The sequence below is a fragment of the Syzygium oleosum genome, unplaced genomic scaffold (assembly GCF_021117445.2).
Source record: "Syzygium oleosum isolate NSW1041296 unplaced genomic scaffold, Sole_v2.1 Sole_v2.27, whole genome shotgun sequence".
Lineage (NCBI taxonomy): Eukaryota > Viridiplantae > Streptophyta > Magnoliopsida > Myrtales > Myrtaceae > Syzygium > Syzygium oleosum.
Window position 1 is genome coordinate 803443 of NW_026607511.1, and position 23537 is coordinate 826979.

The following is a 23537-nucleotide window of genomic DNA, read 5'->3' on the forward strand; positions in this document are numbered from 1 at the left end:
TATTATATCCTGTAGAACCAGTCCTCCAATTTTTCTCAAAGAGCTCAGAAACCCATCCAAAAGCCTCTGCTTCCACTTCACTAGAGTTGAATTGTTCCGTCACAGAAAGTAGTTTGGCATACACATAGACGTTCAGACTTGTGGAATCAATTTTCACTAGAATTTAGCTTCATCGAGATGACATTTGATATGAGTCACTGTTTATCTATACCAATAAAAGTATGATTGTATACTTTTTAGCTTCATCGAGTATTTATCTTGTACTTCCGCTATTGGTCTTAGTGTAACAACTACTATGTCTCTTTGTCTCTCTCTGTTAGCAGAAAATTTGTTTCGGTCTCAGTAGATGAGAAAATTGCTAATGATCACATTTTAGGATAGTACTAAAAAGATACAGCTGCTTCACCAAAGGTGACCCAAGTGAGCTTCACTTGTCTGTCACAAGGCATGATGCCTTGACCGAGAGATTATCGCATGTGTTGTTGGGAAACATACCAAGCGGTTAAGAAGTCCATTTATGTAATTCCATTGCGGCTTATTAAAATTTTCATTTCTTGTCTGCTTATTTTATCTACATCATTTGTATAATGTAGAACAGAATTAGCTTATCATTGATATGGTGTACTTTCAAACCGATAACGATTGCTTCATGAGTCTCCCATCCATTAATGTGCGAGTCCATCATCCAGTTCATCATAAAAAAAAATCTGTTTCCCACATCAGAAGGTGTTTGACGGATAAAACATTTTACCCCAACCTACTGACCAATTTTGTAAACTTGGCATGCAGATTGTTATAACACTAGAAGAGTTATTTAAGTCACTGTACCTCACTACTGGCTAAGAGTTTACAATGAAGATTCTTAGGATGTTATAAGGACAAATTATAGATCTGATTAATGATCTGAGCATCATCTAGTGGGTGTTATAAAAAGATCATTCATTATGTCAGGCTCCTGATGTATGCAACCACTATTGTCCTAATGTTTTTGTCTAGTTTGACAAACAGCGTTTGTAATTTCTATAGGTAGAAGCATAAAATCAAGCTATTTTATCATAGCTAGTTTCTCCGCAAATTAGTTAGTTGTGAAGTGATTTAAAAGTTACTTATCACGCACACGCACTCATGAACCATACTCTTGAATCATTACTCCACACCTTTGTTCTGGATCATTGGTCTATGCATGAACAGACCAGGGAAGAGAAGTGTAGTTACAAGCAAAAGTCACAGATTCTTATTGTTCTTGGTGCAGATCAAACTAAAATATTAAAAATCATCCTCTGATACAAAAGATACCAAATAAGGTAATTTTGTTCTCAGTTTTTACATGTTCATGCTACAATGTTTTGTGCATATATTTACTGACTAATGGCAGTTCATGTCACCAAGTGCACATTGGTAGGATGCCATACAATAGACTAGAAATGACTCCTGCCTTTTGTGAATAGTGTTTCATCAAAACTAAATGAGGTATTCTTAAACACTTAGTTCTGCCATTATTAGTTCTTTCCTCTGGTTGTCTATTAAATTGGATTATCAAGTCGAGTTTTTTACTGGGGAGTTTAACGGGAATCAGTTTTTATTTACTAAACGGTAGGATGATTCACAGTATATGCAGTCACTGTTCTGCCTTTTCTATTCCAGAGTAGTATGATTGAGTTCATTGATCAGCTCAAAACAGGCTCGAATACATTAATTACTGAACTACAGTAATATCTTCTATCAATTTCACAAACCAATCTCCATCTTCGGTACACCTGCTCGAGTGAAAAAGAAACTAATAGCCGAGTTGTGAGGTTTCATAAGATCAAGCACAGAGTATTAACCTTCTGGAAAAGCAAAAGGACAAAATGATGATGGTAGACCCTACCACTTGAGAAGAATATTACAACAGGACATGTAATTTTGTCATCACTAAGAGATTTATTGGTCATAGCTAACTTGCATAGTGGGTATGGTGTTTCCTCAAAGTAGAGTTCAAGTCCAGACTACAATTAAAGCGACCGTTCTGTTTATCGCCTCCCTCCCCAACGCAACTCCCACGCCCCTCCTCCAACACCACCCCCCCCCCCAAAAAAAAAAAGAAACTAGGATCTATCCAATGAATTTACAACCGACGGAAAATGTAGTCACGGAGATCGCGCTATTACTTCAGCAGGCAATAGTCGGCTACAGATTCCATCCAACCGAGGAGGAGCTAATCGATTACTTGAAGTGGAAAGTAACCGGATGCAGAGAAACTTTCTGTATTATTCCGACACTAGAAAACATCTACGAGATTAATCCACGGGATTTACCAGCCAAGTTCAATGGTAAGTTTTTTCGCGACTTCAAAAAAAGTGCCCCAGAAAAAGAGCAGTAGGCCCCTTACTCATGAACCAAAGAGTTTTTTTTTTTTTTGATGTGTATGCAGAGAAATCAATCATTCCATCCAAAGATCAAGAATGGTGGTTCATATGTCCACAGACGCAGAACCAACGGATTAGCAGGAAAACACCATGTGGTTCTTCTTGGAAGATCACCGGTAAACATAAATGTATTAAGGCTAGAAACAACGGCGGAAAGATCGGTTCCAAGATAACATTAGTCTTCCCTGATGGCCGGAATTCCAAGGGCGCTAAATCCAGCTGGGTCATGCATGAGTTGCATCCACATCCAGACAATGTGCGTATTTCAACTGTATGCTATTTATTTCCAAGCAATTTACTTATTGAAAAAATGGTCTAGGCAATTAGGAATCTTTTGGATGTGCTGGCATTTGCTTTTAGGTGAGTAGTTTCCTTGCTACCGAGCATTTGTTAAATAAATGTTTACAGGTTAAAAACCTCTGTTTTAAATGATCTTTTTCTCTGGGAACAATGGCCTTGAAGTACCGATTTGTAAAATATCTTTGACAACATACTTTTTCGAATTAATTTCTAAAACATCATCTGTTTGGAAGAAAAGAATTAAGTACTTTCTTCCCCAAATCAGAGCAAGCTACCAATCTCTCTATCTATTTACTCCCCAATTTGTCGAGTGTGGCATCCTGGCATTGCAAGACCCCTTTGCTGCTTGTTATGTGTTAATTGTTGTGATTGAGTTGGGATGACTTGGATTCTCCACAGACGGGTTTCGTTCTCTGTTGGCTAAAGATGAAGCACGATGAGAACGCAGAAAACCAAGAACGATCTGTCCAGGCAAGGGGGAACCAACCAAACGATGCAGCTATGGCAAAGAACGGAGACATTCCATCAATTCCACAATTTCAGTGTCCTGAAGTTGTTATTGCCGAGTTATCTAAAATAATTTATAGCAAGAGCGACGGATCATATCAGAATGGAACAAAATTTCTAGCCCCGATACACGAAGACAATCACCACTTGTCACCTAATCAGGAGCATCTCATGTCCACTAAAAATTCCTCCAGTACAGAAAATTCATCAGGAAGTTTCCTTGCTGTATCTGAACCTAGTAATCACGAGTTAAATTTCCCACATCCTTCTCTTAACGTTGATGTCTGCACTGCAATTGAAGCTGAAGAAGAATATACAAATCAGGTAAATATTTTTGCCAATAACACATTAGCATTAGTGTAAACAAGTTTATTGGAGCACATAATTTGTCATAAACTCGAGCACAAGTTTTGTATGGCAAGACATCCAAAGTTTGTCAGATATTCCTATAGGTAGTTTGATAGCGATTTCAGATGCATCATACTTTTTGAAGTAGAGAAATCACACTTTTACCATATTTCGGAAAAAGCTATGCATGAATCTTTCTTTTAAGCCGAGTCCCTGTACTGCTGGCTATGTACTGGCTTTTGTTAACGAGTAGGTATGTCTTTTTTCTCCACAGCGGAAGGCTGATTTAGTTCAACCCTTAGAGAAGGAAGATGAGATGTCTAGAACTTCAAATTTTATTGGTGAACAAGCAGATAACTACTGTGATAGAATGGGTTGTCAGAACCCAGAACAACTTCCTTTTGCAGAGGTGAGGGAAAAAAAAGGATTTTGCAAGAGTTGAAAACTTTTTTTCTTTCAATCTCTAGAAATGTGGAATTACATTTGGGATGTACATGTTCTTGAATAACAGCATCAGGTCCAGGAAATGCAGAACCAATTATATGAGCTAATCATGAACGGGAGTTCCTCTAGTACAGAAATATCATCCAGAAGCTGCACCACTGTTACTAAAGAATGTAGCAGGATCGAGCCCTGGATGTCCCCTCATTCTTGTGATTTATTTCCTAACGGCGAGTTTTTTGATATATATGGCCTGATCAGTGAATCCGAAACAGAAATAGGAGTAAGTCAGGTAAGTATTCATCACATGTGCATTTTGATTCTTGAACTCGAGCATTCTTCAAGAAGTAGAGAGATAGTGAAAGTGTTATAGCAGGAAAGTTTCATCCGGTATATCGGGATTCATAAATTATCTGTGCATTTATCAGTTCCCTTTGCAAATTTTTGTTGCAGTATGGCCAACCTAAACTCGGCCATTCTCCCAGCACCGAAAAGATCATACCAGAGTCTGCATCTTCAGATGGAGTGCCAGCAAAAGCAAAGGTTAGTAAACGGATACAACTCAAACTAATTTTGAAAAATTACACTAAATCCACTGCCGAAGTTGGAGAAGCTCCAAAAGTAGGACTCTGTTATGATTGTCAACTTTGGAGTCTATGTTATTTAGACGGATTAAGCATGGAGGTGAAGCTTTTGTCCACAATTATATTTATTCCCCCGGAGTTTATGAAGAGCAGAACAAAGAGAAAACCTTTGAATTAGATTTCAAACATATACCTATTTTCATAAAAATAAAACAAATCACTTTTCTAGACAAAAATTAGATTTCTTGGTCAATACATTCACCGACGAACTACTGTTCCTATTAAAAGATCAATTTTCTTTGCAGAATAATTTATAAATGAAATCAAAGACAAAACACAATTAAAAAGATTTATTGGAAGCCTCAATTATGTTTTAGATTATTTTTTTCCAAAAATCAATGTACTCTGCAAGCCTTTATATCAAAGGTTACGAAAGAGCCCTCCACCTTGGTCATCGGTTCATATAAATATTATTAAACAAACAAAAATTCATGTCAAGGAAATTCCTCGATTTCATTTAGTTGACCCATCTACTTTCAAAATTGTAGAAAAAGATGATTCAGAAATAAGATACGGAGCCATTCTCAAACAAGTTAAAAATCACAAAGAACAAATTGTTCAATTTGTTTATAAACATAGGAATAAAACCCCACAAAGCTACTCCATCATTTAAAAGGAAATTTTGGCAATTGTTTTGACAATCTCTAAATTCCAAGGAGATTTATTAAATCAAAAAATCCTTTTACACATTGATTGCAAATCAATAAAAAGAGGTTTTACAAAAGGATATTTTAAATATTGCATCAAAACAAATCTTTGTTGGTAAGCTATTCTATCGGTATTTGATTTTGACATCGAATTTATAAATGAGTCGTCGAATTCATTACTATATTTTCTTATACGAGATTTGTTGCAGGGATACAATCATCATGCATCCCAGACCCTCAAAAATCACAAAGGAAAAGGAATCACCACATCATCCGAAAAATCACCAACTAAATCACAAATCCAAATATCTTCCATAACACCAGTCAAAACATGGACACAAAGTCTTATGGAAGAACCATTACAACCCATCATCCCCCAAGAATCATCCCAATTAGCTCCCCAATTACCTGAAGAAACAACTATGCTTCTTCATCACAACTCACAAAAATCACAGCCAAAGCCATCATCCCAAGGAATTGAGCTAAGCTCAAACCCAACACCACTTGCCACCTCTGGCAACCAATTAAAAAGAATTTATAGTGACATGGTAATTGGGCCACAGGAAACCCCTCCAAAATCAAGATCAAGATTTTTTTAGAAAAAATTCTAAAACATCTTGACGGTTGAATATGGATTTTTATATGAAAACCCAATCATTTTCTCACAAAATATCTTCCATAAAAATTGTTTTCAATATTGCATGACTTACAAGAACCTCTTGCTTTATGAGCAAATTCTGATTGAAAGTAAATCAGCACCATATAAACATTTTTCTTCCGAGAATGATCCAACCCATATCACTCGGCAATCATTCTCCAAACTTTCTACCATCCAAATTGGGTCCATCTCCTCATACCGCAAAAAATTTACCAGCTAGAACACCCACCAGACTTTGCATATCTCCCCACATTTATATACTGGGATTACCAACAAGCATGGTGGTCCACTTTCTACCGAGAAAATAACAATTATTACCATTCTTGGCTCTTCTGTTTTAAACCAATCAACAAAATCAACCACCTACCCAATTGGTTCAATCAGTGGTGGGATCATTTTGGTCCCATAATAGAATTTCTATTGCTAGGAATCAAAAGGATCACTAGCTATTCAACTCAAAATTTATACCATCAGAACAAGAATCGCGTTATCTGAATCTTGTTCATTTTTTCATCAATTTCCAAATTTCATGGGTATTAGCATGGGAGTTAGATTACTCTATTCCCCCATAGCACCATAACATTCCAAACCTCATTTGAATATTCCAAACCAAACTATTGGATAATTTCAATTTCACCAAAAATGCATCCGAACAAACAGTCATGGCTTGGCTTAACCAACATCAAAACCAAATTAAGCCTCTCCAAATTGCAAAATCAGAAGCAAAATGCTTCATTTCTCCAGCAAAAGTCTTTGGCCAGTGCCCAACTTGCAGCTGTGAGATCACAATATGAATATATCACAATCATGGAACAACTGCTAGCAGAACTAAAGGTTCGAAAAGCAACTCCAGCCAATCACATCATAGCGGTGATACCCATCGGGACGATCGCTATGAAATTATCCTTCAGAAGATGAAGAATAAAAGACCAGAAAACAGAAAAAAAATCATATCACCAAAAGCAGCACACCGGGGAATCAAGGCTATCAATAAATCTGCATCAGCATACCGGAATCCTACCGCCGGTCACCACTGAAAGCAGATTATGTATCAGACTATAGCAAAATGATGTAGAACAGTTAGCCTGTCATTATCTTGAAGAATGTGATCGCCGTAATCGCCGGAAATCTTGGCAATTTTTCTGATTTTTGGGGAAAACGACCTCGGATTGCGCTCAAAATTGGTCGGTTGAAGCGAAATGGCCGTATCATTCGGACTCACCGCTATGCCGTGACATATGATGGATTTTAGCATTTCGAAGTCGTCTGGATAGAATTTTAGGCAGTTTTTTACTTTAGGCAATTTCGAATTATCAATATTTCGTTTGATTTTATTAGATAAGATTAGATTTGATTTGCTTTGATGTTATCTTCATTAATTCGGATATCTTTAGGAGTCCTATCATTATTAAAGGACGTCCAGCTTTGTATTTAGGATATTATGAAATTGAATTGAATTCCAGTCGAATCGTGGAAGAGTTTTTCAAGTTATCGCTTCTATCTGCGTCACAAAATCATTGCACACTATAGCAGCACACGCAATCACGGTTTAAAGAGAAGAGTTTGAAGAGAAGGAAACTCCGATGATTCAGCCATGGAAGAAGAAAGACGATGTGAAGATTGAATCGGACAATATATCCTATTGGGAAACCTGGGATGGTTCGCTTTCATCGACCAGATCGACTGCATCAACCAACCATTGCCTCCGGAATAAATCCACCATTAATCCAAGATTGACCTTGCTGTGTTTTCTGTACTTGTTTTTCTGGTATGTGTGATTGTTGACGAAATACACAGAATATGTGTTAGAATCAAAGAGACGATGCAGGACTATGTGTTTCACTGGATAATTTACCGGAGAGTTTGGCAAACGTCAGAGATGGCACAAGATCACTTCATTTGCTCGATATGTCCCCTCTACGTTCCGTTTGTCAGATAAATAACGTCTAAGGTTATCTTCATCGCGTGCGAGCGAAATTGATATGTGTTGTGCAAATTCCAAGAACCAGCCATAGAAAATCAGAAATAAAGAAAATCTGAAGCATGCACGCATGATCCCGAAGGATAATTTCCACTAATAGTGCAGAAGGTAGATGCATGGTTATCTTCTAGGATTGAGATAATAACATAAACAGTCCCCAAACTTTGGCCCAATGTGCAATTTGATCTCTGAACTTTTAATTTGTTCAATGTAGTCCATGAACTTTAGTTTAATATTCAATGTGGTCATTCGGAACTACATTAGTACATGTTCAATAGTTGGTAAATTCGAACTATATGCTAAAAGTTCGGGTTCAATGACAAATTAAAAGTTCAGGGACTAAATTGAATATTACCTATAGTTAGGGACCACATTGAACAAATTAAAAGTTCAGGGACTAAATTACACATTTATTTAAAGTTCAGGGACTGTTTGAGTCATTTTCCCCTCCAGGATTCAATAATCATTCCAATTACTATGCACTTCACTATTCGAGCAAAGCAGGAACAATGAGTAATGTAAAACTAGCAAAGAGAGTAAGACCATATATAGTGTTTTCTATGTTCATTACGGTGTGTAAAATGACAAAGAATAGATTTGTAAAGAAGATAGTGACAACGAAGAACTCGACAAACATGATGGCTAAGTTTATTCCTTTGGCGAGCTTGAGCTTCATTGACATTTGTAGAGAGTAAGCGATCGTCGGGGCGTTGGGAGAGCAATATGAATGCCTTGACTTAAAACGTCGAGTCAAGATGAATAATGTTATATTATTTCTCTAGTTTGAGCCATTTACGAAACCCGGCCGAAGTGGATCAATTTGCGAGATTAAATTGTGGCGTGAGAGAGAAGAAAACGTAATGGGCTTACACTGCACAGGAGAGAATGAAGTTTTTCTATCACTACAGGACAAAATTAATGGGCTCATTTATTATATGTATTTATTTCTTTGTCCACGAGGAAAGAAACAAAGGCTTCGTAGTCAACAATTTGACTGTCAAAGGGACCCACACACAAAAATATATATATCATTTTCTTCTTTGTGTCCGCAACAGTAGCTCCCTTTCAAGGCTGAACAGTGAAGATTTTTTGAGAGGGTTCTTCGTGATATTTTCTTCTCTCTGTACCTTGTTTAAACCTTCTCGCCTAGAAGATTACTCTTTTCTCTCATTGAATTGGGTATGGGCCTGGTCCTTTCCTAATATATGGGCAGTTCTACTCTGATATCATTTGTAATGACCTAATCATTTGACGTGAATCAAGCCCCCAAAAAGAGTACTTAGACTAATTACATAGTGGTGGATCTTACTTATGAATAAATTATAAGATCTCACCCATTCAACGTGGAATCTAGTATATCATTAAACGAAATAACCATCGTTGGAAGGAGGATGAGAAAGAAAAGATAAAAGAAAAGTGTGTAAATGCAACATCTAGCCTATTGCCAGTCTTTCAAAGTGCATGTCTCTAAGTCCGAAATCTCATAGGAGAGGCGGGAAAAGAGTGTTTTGATTGAATCAATATCATAAATTAGGGTAAGATTCCATCTCACTGCCCCATTTGCTTAAAAGAATTACAAAAAGAAAAAAACCTAAGATGTAATGCCAACGATCAATTGTGCATGTTTGATGGACATTCAAATAATCTAATGTTAGTAAATGCAATTGACAAGAACGTAATCATTCTTCTTATGGTGAAGTGTAACATTGACACGACTTTGCCTAACATTGCCACTTCGCAACATCTCAATTGACGATTTTGATTATGCGGGGGATAACTGTTCCTTTCCAAGCCATTTTTCATTTATAGAATATTTGTTCCTTTCCAAGCCAACATCTCAATTGACAGTACCCCAAGAAATGGAATAATTGTTCCTCATCCAAGCCATTTAATGGTCGATTCATCTTTTTGTTAGCACTTAGCAATATTCTTACTTTGCCAATGCTTTTCTGTTTTGTTCCTACTTTCATGAAATAACAATTCACCTCCTTTTCAATCTCCTTAAACAATCAACCAAATTGATTCAAAATTTCTTTGTTGACTCTTGTAAACAACCGTGGACCACAATAATTAAAGATTTCACAATGAATTATAACTTGTAAATCATGTTCTTCATATCATATAGTTTTTTTTTATGACTAATCCAACCACGATTTTTATAGAATACAAGTCTCACATAATCCACTTGTTACACAACCTAGTCCCATGAGTGTTAATGTGGATATAATTTGAAAGATTGACCAATTATCCAAATCAATCGTGAAAGATGTGTACATGAGTTTTGTTAAAAAAGATTACACAGCTGTACTCCAGCCAACTTTCCCCAGTAATCCAACCATTGAAAAACTTGCATTGTTCGACCCAAAAAAAAAAAAACAATCTTGCCTTGCAAAAGTGTTATGTGAGACATAACTCACACAAATGCTTATTTGTCGATATGGGCATACACATATTGTTAGCAAGTGCTTTAAAGACTTAGACTCCATTTATTTCATGAAAAACGAATAATTTGAAAAACGTTTTCCAAAAATAATTTCTTGAATCGCTTGAAAAAACTGTCAATAAAAATAGTTTTATTATCGACAACAACATATATATAAATAATTCCGTGGATATTAAAAATAATTTTCATTCATTTATTTTCGTAAGTGATTCAAACGAATATTTTTTTAGAAAAAATATTTTTCAAATTATTTATTTTTCGTGAAATAAACACACCCTTAATGTCATTAATTAAGTGAGCTAAAAATAGGAAGAATGATTACGACATTAGTCTTGCTTGTAACAATTTACCAGTTTTGCTTGGCTGCTCCCGTGGGTCCCACAAAGACTATGAAAGAAAGTAGTGTGTAACATAACTTTCTTCCGAGTCTTTTTTTAATAAATTAATAAACTATTTAAAGGATAAAAATAAAAATAATTGTGAGTGATTATTGGGATCCACAATCCATTCAGAAACCGATCACTCCCAATTTCAACATAAGCTAGAATATATTAAATATCGAATGATGGTATCGTCTTTTATCAATTTCACGAATTAATCTTCATATTCGATATATCTGCTTGAGTAAAGTAATCTCTTTTTGTCTTAAGAAAGTAAAGAAACTAATTCCCAATTTGTGAGGTTTCGTAAATCAAGCACAGAGGATCATCCTTCTGGAAAAGCAAGCGGCCAAAATGATGATGCTAAGCCCTACCACTTCAGAAGAATAATAATAAAGGACACATGCTTTGGAAACCCTATTTACTTTTTGATAACGAGTGCACTAAATGAACTGGGGAAAAGAAACTATTCTCAATCACGGATCTGATCAGTTGATTTTAGTAATCCACCGATGGATGTCGTTCTCATGGTCAGTGGGTGACTTCTTGAGGAAGGAGAAGACTTCAATATAAGACCAGCAAGCATTCAAAGTGTGCACAAGCTCACTTCCCTAAGTTCTCACTCTCAGCTAGCTTGAACTTCACTTGTGTGAGAGAAGAAAACAAGATATGGAAACTAGGATCTCTCCGGCGAATCCACTACCCGCGGGAAAGTTAGTCACGGAGATCGCGCTCTTACTTCAGCAGGCAATAGTCGGCTACAGATTCCATCCAACTGAGGAGGAGCTACTCAATTACTTGAAGTGGAAAGTAACCGGATGCAGAGAAACTCTCTGTATTATTCCGACACTAGAAAACATTTACGAGATTAATCCATGGGATTTACCAGCCAAGTTCATCGGTAAGTTTTCAGCAACTTCAAAAGCAGTGCCTCAGAAAAAGAACAGTAGAGCCCTTACTCATAACTCAGAGAGCTTTTTTTAATGTGCATGCAGAGAGATCGATCATTCGATCCAGAGATCAAGAATGGTGGTTCATATGTCCACAGATGCAGAACCAACGAATTAGCAGGAAAACACCATGTGGTTCTTCTTGGAAGATTACCGGTAAACATAAAGATATTAAGGCTAAAAATGACGACAAAAAGATCGGTTCCAAGATAACATTAGTTTTCCTTGATGGCCGGAATTTCAAGGGCACTAGATCCACCTGGGTTATGCATGAGTTTCATCCACATCCTGATGATGTGCGTATTTCTACTGTTTGCTATTTATTTCCAAGCCCTTTACTCCATTCCTTGAATTAATTGTTAAAGCAATTATGAATCATTTGAATGTGCTGGCACTCGCTCTTAGGGGAGTGGTTTCCTTGCTACTGAGCACCTATTTACAGGTTGAAGACCTTGGCTTTGAATGATCGTTTTATCTGGAAACAGTGGACTTGAAGTACCAATTTGTATATTATCTTGGACAACGTACTTTTTCTACTTAATTCATAAAATATCTGTTGGTTTTTGTGATTGAGTTGGGATGACTTGGATTCTCTGCAGACGAGTTTCGTTCTTTATTGCCTAAAGATGAAGCAAGATGAGAAGGCAGATAACCAAGAACCGTCTATCCAGGTAATGAGGAACCAACCAAACCACGCAGCTATGTCCACGAATGGAGATTTTTCATCAACTCCTCAGTTTCAGTGTCCCAAAGTTTCTTTTAGCGAGCGAAATGAGGTTATTGGCGAGTTATCTAATAAAGTTTACAGCAAGAGTGATGGATCATATCAGAATGGAACAAAATCCCTAGCCCTGATACAGGAAGACAATCACCACTCCTCACCAAATCAGGAGCATCTCATGTGGAGTAAAAATTCCTCTGGTACAGAAAATTCATCAGGAAGGGGGCTTGCTGTATCTGACCCTACTAATGATGAGTTAAATTTCCCACATCCTTTTCTTGATGTTGATGTATGCAGTGCAATTGAAGCTGAAAAAGAAAAAATAGATCAGGTAAACATTTTCTTTCCAATAACACATTAGTATTAGTGTAAACGAGTTCATTGTAGCAGATAATGGGTCATGAACTCGAGCATAAGTTTTGTATGGCAAGACATCCAACGTTTGTTAAAACTCCTCCAGGTGGTTTGATAGCTATTTCAGATTCCTCATTCATTTTGAAAAAGAAATATAACCTATTCCCACATTTCAGAATAAGCTATTTATGAATCTCTTGTTCAGATAATTCCTACTGCTGGTTATGTGCCGTCTGATGAACAAGCAGATAAGAGCCTTGAAAGCATGGATTGCGATAACCCAGGACAACTTCCTTTTGCAGAGGTGACAAAAAAAAAAGGATTTTGCAAGAGTCGAAAAACTTTTTTTCTTTCCATCTCTAGAAATAAGGAATTACATTTAGGATTTACATGTGTTCTTGAATAACAGCATCATGTCCAAGAAATGCAGAACCAACCGAATGACCTAATCATGAACGGGAGTTCCTCTAGTACAGAAATATCTTCCGGAAGTTGCAGTACTGTTTCTGACGAATGGAATTGGATTGAGCGCTTGATGTCCCCTGTTGATCATGATTCGTTTCCTAACAGCGACGTTTATAATTTTAAGGATCCGATTAGTGAAACTGAAGCAGGCAGAGGAGTAATTCAGGTAGTCTTCATCGCATATATATTTTGATTGCTGAACTCATGCATAACTCTTTGTGCTTCAAGAAGTCCAGAGATAGTGAGAGTCTCCTAGCAGAAAGTTTCATACAGTATAAGCTGTGCATTTATCAGTTCTCTTTGCTTACTTTGGTTTCAGTATGGCCAACTTGGAGAAACTAGCTGGGACAATCTTTGGGCTAATAAGAACCGGCGGCCGGTCTGTGACATTCTCGAGGGAGCTGTTCCGTTAGAGGAAGAGGAAGGATTTGTCGAACAGAAACTCAACTATCCTCAGAACACCGAAAAGATCATAACAGAGTGCACATCTTCCGTTGGAGCACCAGCAAAAGCAAAGGTTGGTAAACCGATACAAATTACACTAAGTCCACTGTCGAAGTTGAGAGGCTTCAAAGTAGGACACTGTTCTAAACTTCTAACTGTCACTTTCGAGTCTATGTTATTTAGACAGATTAAGCATGGAGGCAAAGATCTTGTCCATAATTTTACTTTTCTCTTGGAGTTCATGAGGAACAGAACAACGAGAAAACCTTTCTGAATTTGTACTGTGGGCGCAGGCTGCAAAGTTCAAGGAGAAGGAAACTACCATGATTCAGCCACAGAAGAAGAAAGACGATGTGAAGATGGAATCAGACAACATATCCCGTTGGGAGACCTGGAATGATTCGCTTTCACTGACGAGATCGACTGCATCAACCAGCTGTTGCTGCCGAAATAAATCCACCATTGATCCAAGAGTTCTCCTTGCCAAATTAATTACAGTTGTTCTGGTGGCATACTTGATTGTTCACGGAATATGCAGAATATCTGATGGAATCAACCAGACGATACAACACAACGTAATTTACCGGAGATTTTAGCAAATGTCAGAGATGGCACGAGATCACTTCATTTGCTCAATGTGTCCCCCGTTAGTTCCCTATGTCGCATCAATAAATGTCTAAGGTTATCTTCATCGTGTGCAAATGAAGTGGATATATGTTGTGCAAATTCCGAGAACCACTGATAGAGAAAGAGAAATGATGATCGTCTGAGACATGCAAATATTGTCCTAAAGGATAATTTCCACCAAAAGTGCAGATAGCAGATGCGTGGTAATCCTCTAGGATCCAATAGATCTACCGGTTAATATGCGCTTCACCATTCGGGCAAAGCAGGAACAACGAGAAATGTAAAACCAGCAGAAAGAGTAAAGAAAAGAGTGTATTTTTTTATGTGAGTTGCTGTGTGTAGAACGATGAAGAACAGATTGGTATTTGTTGGAGAAATGGCCTGAGCGAAAAAGCTGGAGATATCAGCCAAAGGTTAGGAGAATTAATGAGAAATTGGCTAGCAAAATTAATAAGAACGGTCAGCACATTAAATATCACAATAGCTATTTTGATTAAGGACCAAAATATGAAAAATCAAAAGTTTAAAGGTAAGGATGTTTGATTTACTCGTAAATAGGCTTTTCCCGAAAAGGTCTCGAGATAAAATTAAAATTAATAAGATCGGTTAGCATATTAATTATCACAACAGCTAGTTTGCCCAAGGACCAAACTATGAAATATTAAAAGTTTAAAGGTAAGGATATTTAATTTACTTGTAAATTGGCATTTTCTGAAAAGGCCTTGAGACAAAATAAAAATTTGGTAGAAAGGAACCTTGGACTTGTGAAAGAGCAAAATAATGAAGAAAAGAAACTACACAAGAACCAGATCAATAGAACTCTTCATCACCGTAGCCCTTTCTTTATACTTTGTAAAAATTCATCTGAAAGCCCTCCATCATCACCACATACACGGACACACAAAGACAGAAAACAGAGAAAAAGAACAGAGGAAGAAGAAGTTCATAAGAGAGGGTTTTGCTCCGTTCTTATATTCACGGAGGATTAGGGTTTTCGCTCCTCCGAAATTATGGTTGTGCCCCCCATGGGCCATGGTGTCAGCTCCAGGCTGTCTCGCTCTTGGGCTGCGGCCCCACTTGTTTTCGGACCTTTACTCTCAACATCCCCCTCAAACTGGGTGTGGTTTTGAAACCTAAACCCAGTTTGATTTCGAGAGAACAATGATCAAATCTGGACAAGGCCTTGGTAAAAATGTCCGCAATTTGATGATGGTGGAACATATTGCACACCGAGTAAACCTAACGAAACCTTCTCACGGACGAAGTGGAAATCGATTTCAATGTGCTTCGTCCTGGCATGTAAGATAGGATTAGATGTAAGAGAAATCGCAGATTGATTATCACAAAACAATACCGTTGGTGAGATTAAGTGAATCCCGATGTCTCTCAGGACAAATGCAATCCATGTAAGATCGGCAGTAGCAGAGGCGAGTGCTCTATACTCTGCTTCGGTCGATGACCGTGACACTGTTGTCTGTTTCTTTGCTGACCAAGAGATGATATTTGAACCAAGGTAAGTGCAAAACCCCGTAGTGGAGCGTCTCGTATCGGCACAACCAGCCCAGTCGGAATCCGAAAAACCATATAAATTCAACGAGCTATGTGAGTGAATGAAAAGTCCCAAGTTAACTGTCCCCTTGATATAACGCAATACTCGCTTCAATTTATTTAAGTCACCCACTGTCGGATTCTGCATTTTCTGGCATAATACGTTCGTAGCATATGCAATATCTGGTCTGGTTATCGTTAGATATTGCAGACTGCCCACTAAGCTTCTGTATTCCAACGGGTTGTCAAGATAAACATCATCACCAGAGTTGTGAACTGGTTTTAGTGACAAGGGTGTGGAGATGGGCTTGCATTCCTTCATATTTGCTCGTTCCAGGAGGTCAATGGCATATTTCGTTTGACAAAGAAATAATTCTTCAGATGTGTACTTGGCCTCTATACCCAAGAAATAGTGTAAACAGCCCAAGTCTTTCATGTGGAAGCTGGAGCTAAGAGATTTGATCAACTCAGTGAGCAGCTGATTTGAACTTCCGGTTAACACAATGTCATCGACGTAGAGCAAAAGTAGGACTGCATCTTGACCCTTGTGTAAGATAAAAAGAGATGGGTCAGTAGCACTGCAGAAAAAGCCCAATTCCAAAAGGAAATTGCTGAATTTCTCGAACCATGCACGCGGAGCCTGACGCAAACCATACAGAGACTTTCGGAGCAAACATATATGATTAGGGAGTTTCAAGAATCCTGGGGGCTGCTCCATATATACCGTTTCATTAAGCGCACCATGCAAGAAGGCGTTCTTGACATCTAATTGGTGTATTGACCATTTTTGCACCATAGCTACCGAGAGGACAATGCGAATTGTCGCCTGTTTCACCACAGGACTAAATGTCTCGAGAAAATCGATCCCCTCTTCTTGGTGATAGCCTTTAGCCACCAAGCGTGCCTTTAATTTGTCAAGGCTCCCATCTGCGGCCAACTTGGTTTTAAATACCCATTTGCACCCGATTACATTCATTTGATTAGTGCGTGGAACCAAAATCCAGGTCTGGTTCTCATGCAAGGCATCTATTTCCTCTCTCATGGCCTTATTCCAACCTTCATGTGCAAGTGCTGATTTTACAGATTTGGGTTCTGCAGGAACTTGGTATTCAACTAGGCACGCGTATTTGGGGTTGGGCTTTACAATCCCAGATTTAAGCCGTGTCTGCATTTGGTGAGTAGAAGTGATTCTTGGCTGTTCAGAAGTCACTGCATTTGATATAGGTGGCTCACAACTGTTAGTTGCTTGAGTTTCTTCATATTGTTCATGAACACACGTGTTCTCCAACTCAGTAGTGGGAGACATTTGTGACATAGGTGTTTCCTTGTAAGGCACTCTGATTTGTCCAATCTCAAGGACATCATTATCTTGTAAAAAATCCGAATTATCATGTGCACTATTTCTTGACTGTGATTCTCTAGCAGATCCCATGAACTTCACTTCTTCAACCCATTTCTTATACAAAATTGTATATTGAGGGAACACATCATTCAACTTTTGAGCAAATGGAAAGAGAGCTTCATCGAATGTAACGTTTCTGATGATATATATCCTCCCATCTGTTGGTACAAGACAACGGTACCCTTTATGCTTCTCGCTGTAACCAAGAAACACACAAGTGAGAGAACGGGGATCAAATTTGTGTTGCGCATACGGTCGGAGACAAGGATAGCAGGCACAACCAAATACTCTGAGAAAATCATATCTTGGTTTTTGCCCAAAAATCTTACTATGAGGACTGTCCAACTGCAGATTTGGGGTTGGAAGGAGATTGATGATATAGTTTGCAGTCAAAAATGAATCGACCCAGTAAATCAGTGGAATTCTCGCGTGATAAAGCATAACCAACCCGAGCTCCACGAGATGTCGATGTTTCCTTTCTGAAACCCCATTTTGTTCCGGGGTATATGGACATGACATGTAATTCTTTATACCACAGTTCTGCAAATGTTTCTGAAATTTCGTACTAGTAAACTCTCCCCCTCCATCGCTTTGAAACACTTTGATTTTGCGGTCGAATTGATTTTCCACACATTTTTGAAAGAGAATGAAGATATCATAAAACTCCGACTTTAACTTCATTGGATATACCTAACTATAACGGGAAAAGTCATCTACAAACATGACATAAAAAATCTGAAACCTTGAAAGGATTTTTACTCGGCGACGGACCCCAAATGTCACAATGAATCCTTTCTAGAGGAAAATTGGTTGCGTACTCGATAAAGGAAATGACAACTTAGCACTCTTTATAATCCGACAGCCTCCCACACATGGCCTCGAGCTTGTTTATTCCATCGAATAAGTTTCGATTCTGCAGAACTTTAAGTGTTTGAGCATTTGTGTGAGCAAGCCTCGGTGCCACATTTCTTCACCCACGCCTTGTGTCTTTGAGTAAAAAGAGCCTCGCTTGCTTGTTGATCGACTCGCAAAGTCCCCCAATTTTCCTTCCGAGCATCAGTACTGAGTTGGTTTGATTGTCCTTGACATAAACACCATATTTGTCAAAAACAAAAGAGCAAGGATAATCATCGGTTAGCTTTGAGACTGATAGAAGGTTTTTCGTTATTTCTGGAACCACCAATACGTCATTAAGGGGTAATATATCAAGCTCAGTATGAAGGAAAGCATTACCAGTAAATGTGATAGGAAGGCATGATCCATCACCTATCATAACACTATCATTACCACTATACTTTGAAGGGTTGTGAATTATACCGGGATTTGCGGTGATATGAGCTGTGGCACCCGTATCCGGGTACCATTCACTTCCCTTTGGGTCCTCAAGATGCATGGCAGCAAGTGCAGTTGGGATTTCCACACTTTGGAAGGAGTTATCAAATCGATACCAGCACCTTAGTGCGTCATGTCCCGGACGCTTGCAAATTTGACAAGCAACTCTCACATTCTCATGTGCTCTTTCTTCTTGATAATTCTTGTTCTCAGGTGAATTGGGTGAGGGGTAGGACTTAACATCTTGGTACCTCTGTGAAGAACTTGCATAGGGTTTAAACCTTGACCGAACCATAAGAAAATTCTGTTGTCCCGAACCCTAGTGCCTCCCGATTCATGCCATGGGTCCGTAGCCTCGATTTCTCCCTTGATAACCAAAGCCACGGCCTCGCCATTGTCATAGCCACGCCCTCTACCATTACTCCTTCCACCTCTCGCCTTCATAAAACCGATTATTCCCTTCCGACTAACAAACGCATAATCCGGTGAATTAAACCCCACCGTTAAAATCCAGTTTCTGTTCACCCTCAATGGTTCTCTGCCCATAATATGCCAAATTGGGGTTAAACTGATTAGAGGAGTAATTTTGCAGCCTTGCCTCAAATCTCTCAAGCTGTGAAATGACCTCATCATAATCGGGTTGAGGTTTCAAGCAGTAAATTGTGGTTCTGAAATTCTCATATTCCGAGCCTAACCCCTCCAAAACGCCAAAAACCTTCGTTATCTCATCCACGGGCTTACCAATTGCGTTTAACTGATCGCAAATTAATTTGAATTCCCTGAGATAATCAGACAACAACCGATCCCTCTTTTGGCACGCTTGGAGTTTGCCCCTTAATTCAAACTCCCTAGCCACTGATTTTTGACTAAAACGATTACATAAAGTCTGCCATACCTCGAAAGAAGTCTCGAGTCCGATGATCATGCCCAAAATGTTTTCTGAAACAGCTCCACTTATCCAAGATGAAATCAACTGATCCGTCCTCATCCACCCCGCATAATCCGATTCGAGCTTCAATCTCCTTTCCTCGACTTCAACACGTACCATCCGTGGTGGTGATTTAATTTCACCGTTAATAAACCCAATGAGCTCTTGACTTCTGAGAAATCTATGAAACTGTGCTTGCCAAAGAAGGAAATTATCCTCAGCAAGCTTGATTGTAACGAAGTTGCAAATATTTACATGAATGGGAAATGGAAACTTTGGAACTCTCGCTGCCATGTGTGTGTTTAATAGCTTTCAGAGAAAGGCTCTGATACCATGTGAAAGAGCAAAATAATGAAGAAAAGAAACTACACAAGAACCAGATCAATAGAACTCTTCATCACCGTAGCCTTTTCTTTATACTTTGTAAAAATTCATCTGAAAGCCCTCCATCATCACCACATACACGGACACACAAAGACAGAAAACAGAGAAAAAGAACAGAGGAAGAAGAAGTTCATAAGAGAGGGTTTTGCTCCGTTCTTATATTCACGGAGGATTAGGGTTTTCGCTCCTCCGAAATTATGGTTGTGCCCCCCATGGGCCACGGTGTCAGCTCCGGGCTGTCTCGCTCTTGGGTTGCGGCCCCACTTGTTTTCGGACCTTTACTCTCAACAGGACTGGGCTTCGCTAGGGTTTCCTGGGCAAGATGGCGAAACCCAACTTTACACTTGATTCAGTCCAAACTCAAGTGAACCCATTAATAAAGTGAACAAGATAGAATTTCTCAAGTAATATAGGACGAAATAAATAAAGGAAAGTAAGGTTTTCTAAGTACTATTTAACAACAATATGTTGGCTCCTCCCCAAATATTCGGAGATGTAAAATGTGGATCTTTGTAACACGCATGGAATGTCAAGTATTTAGGCCTTTGACATGTTCATAGTCAACAAAAACCGTCCAGTCGCTCGCTCCTTAGTAAACCTATCAAATGGGTCTTCTTAAATCATATATAATGTGATAAGTTGTTATATGATTGGTTATATTCAGTAAATGGGTCATAAATGGATTTAAACATAATATTGGTTATGGATGGGTTAATAACATATTTAGACCCAACCTACCATTATAACTCTTTCTTTATTCTCTCTCTTCCTTACTCGATTTCACGCTTATTCATTTCGCACTTTCACCTCTGTTTGGATATGAGTTTTTCTAAATTATGTTAAATATGGAAGTATTTTAGTAATATGGGTCGGATTGAGCATGAGTCGCTAGATTTGCATTTAATAGAAATAGGTCAAAACATGTTAAATGGATATATTTGGGCCGGACAATTTTCGACCCAATCCACTCATTTGATGAATCTACTCCTGTGCTCGGATCTCATTGAATTCTATGCACGAACAGACAAGGGAAGAAAATCTACTCGAAGCATCCATTCGCAGGTTCTTCGAAAGTATCTTTGGCATTTAGCAATCGAACTAAAATATTTGAGATCATCCTCGATACGTACATATTTTTTCGTTCTTTTCATTGTGAAAATTGTAGCATCCACCAAGGCTGCCATCCCCAACTAAGTTGAAGCTTCAAACATACGAAACTGTCCAGTAGCTGGCTCCTTGGGTAAGCTTGCTTAGAGCACAACCTGGGGGAAAATTGCCAAATCAGTCCTAAACCTATTGTACAGCGGCTAATTCAGTCCTAAACCTTTTAATTTTGCCAATTCAGTCCTAAACCTTTTAAATTCTTGCCAATTGAGTCATTCTAGCTAATTTTGACCAGCCGGCGCTGACGTGGCCGCCGGCCGGTACCGGCCATCCGGTCAACGCTGACGTGGTAATTTTTTATTATTTTTTTTCAATTTTTTAATTTTTTTTTCTGGTTTCTCCCCTCTGGCCGGTCCGGCGACCGGCTGGCTGCCGAACCGGCCAGAGGGGAGGGCCGACGAGGCCTCTGGCAAAGCTCGGCCCGCTTGCCCCAGGCTGGGCGAGGCAAGGTTGGCCTTGCCTCGCCGTCGCGACCCAGGCGACGGCGAGGGTCGATATGTCCCCTCTTAGTTCCGTTTGTCAGATAAATAATGTCTACGGTTATCTTCATCGCGTGCAAGTGAAGTTGACATATGTTGCACAAATTCCAAGAACCAGCCATAGAAAATTAGAAATAAAGAAAATCCGAAGCATACAAGCATTATCCCGAAGGATAATTTCCACTAATAGTGCAGAAGGTAGATGCATGGTTATCTTCCAGGATTGGGATAAATTCTGGCCCAATGTACAATTTGATTCCTGAACTTTTAATTTATTTAATGTAGTCCCTGAACTTTAGCTTAATATTCAATATGGTCCCTGAACTTTTAATACATGTTCAATTTAGTCTCCGAACTATATGAAAATATTCAATGTAGTCCTTTCAAGGACTAAATTGAATATGTACCAAAATGTTAGGGACCACATTAAAAAAATTAAAAGTTCAGGAACTAAATTGCACATTGAGTCAAAGTTCAGAAACTGTTTGAGTCATTTTTCCCTCTAGGATTCAATAATCGTTCCAATTAGTGTGCACTTCACTATTCGAGCAAAGCAGAAACAATGAGAAATGTAAAACCAGCAAAGAGAGTAAGAGCAGATTTGTATGTTCATTATGGTGCGTAAAATGACAAAGAATAGCGTTGTAAAGAAGATAGTGAGAACGGAGAACCCTAAGCAAACATAATGAGTAAGTCTGTCCTTTGACGAGCTTCTTGAGCTCTCTTTGGCATTTGTAGAGAGCTGAGTGCTCGCTCTGTGCCGTTGGGAGAGCAATATATATAACTTGACTTCAAACGTCGAGTCAATGTGAAAAATGTTATATTATATCTCTAATTTGAGCCATTTACGGAACTCAATCCGATTGATGGAAGTAAATCAATTTGCTAAATTAAATTGTGGCGTGAGAGAGAAGAAAACGTAAGGGGCTTACACCGCACAAGAGAGAATGAAGTGTTTCCATCACTACAGGACAAAATTAATGGGCTCATTTATTATATGTATTTATTTATTTGTCCACGAGGAAAGAAACAAAACGTGGCTTCTTCTTGAATGGCGGTAGTCAACAAGGGTTTTGACTGTCAAAGGGACCCACACACACAGATCGATATATATATATATATATATATATATATATGTATATGTATATATGTATATATCATTTTCTTCTTTGTGACCGCAACAGTAGCTCCCTTTCAAGGCTGAACAGTGAAGGTTTTTTGAGGGATATTTCTTCTCTGTACCTTGTCCAAACCTTCTCGCCAAGAAAATTACTCTTCTCTCTCATTGAATTGGGTATGGCCCTAGTCCTTTCCTAAATCACACATACGTTGGAGGCGATTCTACTCTAATAACATTTGTAATGACCCGATCGTTTGAGGTGGGTCAAATCCCCAAAAAGAATACTTTGAGTAATCACATAATAGTGAATCTTACTTATGAATACATTACAAGATCTCACCCATTTAATGTGAAATTTAGTATATCTCGCATTAAACAAAAGAACCATCATTGGAAGGAGGATGAGAAAGAAACGATAAAAGAAAAGTGTGTAAATGCAACATCAAGCCTATTCCCAGTCTTTCAAAGTTCATGTCTCTAAGTCCCAAATCTCAAAAGAGAGGCTGGAAAAGAGTGTTTTGATTGAATCAATATCATAAAATTAGGGTAAGATTCCATCTCTCTGCCCCTATTCTTAAAAGAATCACAAAAAGAAAAAAACCGAAGATGTGGTATCGCATCAATGCTAACGATCAATTGTGCATGTTTAATGGACATTCAAATAATCTAATGTTAGTAAATACAATTGACATGAATGGAATCGTTCTACTCATGGTAAACTGGAAGATTGACACGACTTTGTCTAACATGGCCACTTCGCAACATCTCAATTGACGATTTTGATTATACGGGGGATAACTGTTCCTTTCCAAGCCATTTTTCATTTATAGAATACTTGTTCCTTTCCAAGCCAACATCTCAA

General features: G+C 38.4%; 1 protein-coding gene, 1 long non-coding RNA gene and 1 pseudogene across 2 annotated transcripts; 2 read left to right on the forward strand and 1 right to left on the reverse strand.

Annotated features, from left to right (window-relative positions):
• The first annotated feature begins 2066 nt into the window (after positions 1–2066).
• Positions 2067–6901, forward strand: LOC115684295 (uncharacterized; annotated as a pseudogene).
• LOC130135091 (uncharacterized) lies at positions 3991–8008 on the reverse strand. The gene is made up of 3 exons (XR_008814558.1): positions 7809–8008; positions 7605–7704; positions 3991–4518 (listed from the first exon to the last, which is right to left on the reverse strand). It is a non-coding gene; the product is annotated as an uncharacterized LOC130135091 (long non-coding RNA).
• Positions 8009–11325: 3317 nt separating this feature from the next.
• LOC130135090 (NAC domain-containing protein 101-like) lies at positions 11326–14417 on the forward strand. The gene is made up of 7 exons (XM_056303380.1): positions 11326–11658; positions 11753–12003; positions 12307–12759; positions 12988–13086; positions 13192–13413; positions 13567–13764; positions 13985–14417. The coding sequence occupies exons 1-7, from the start codon at positions 11427–11429 to the stop codon at positions 14285–14287; spliced, it is 1758 nt and encodes a 585-aa protein (XP_056159355.1). The 5' UTR covers positions 11326–11426; the 3' UTR covers positions 14288–14417.
• Positions 14418–23537: the final 9120 nt, after the last annotated feature.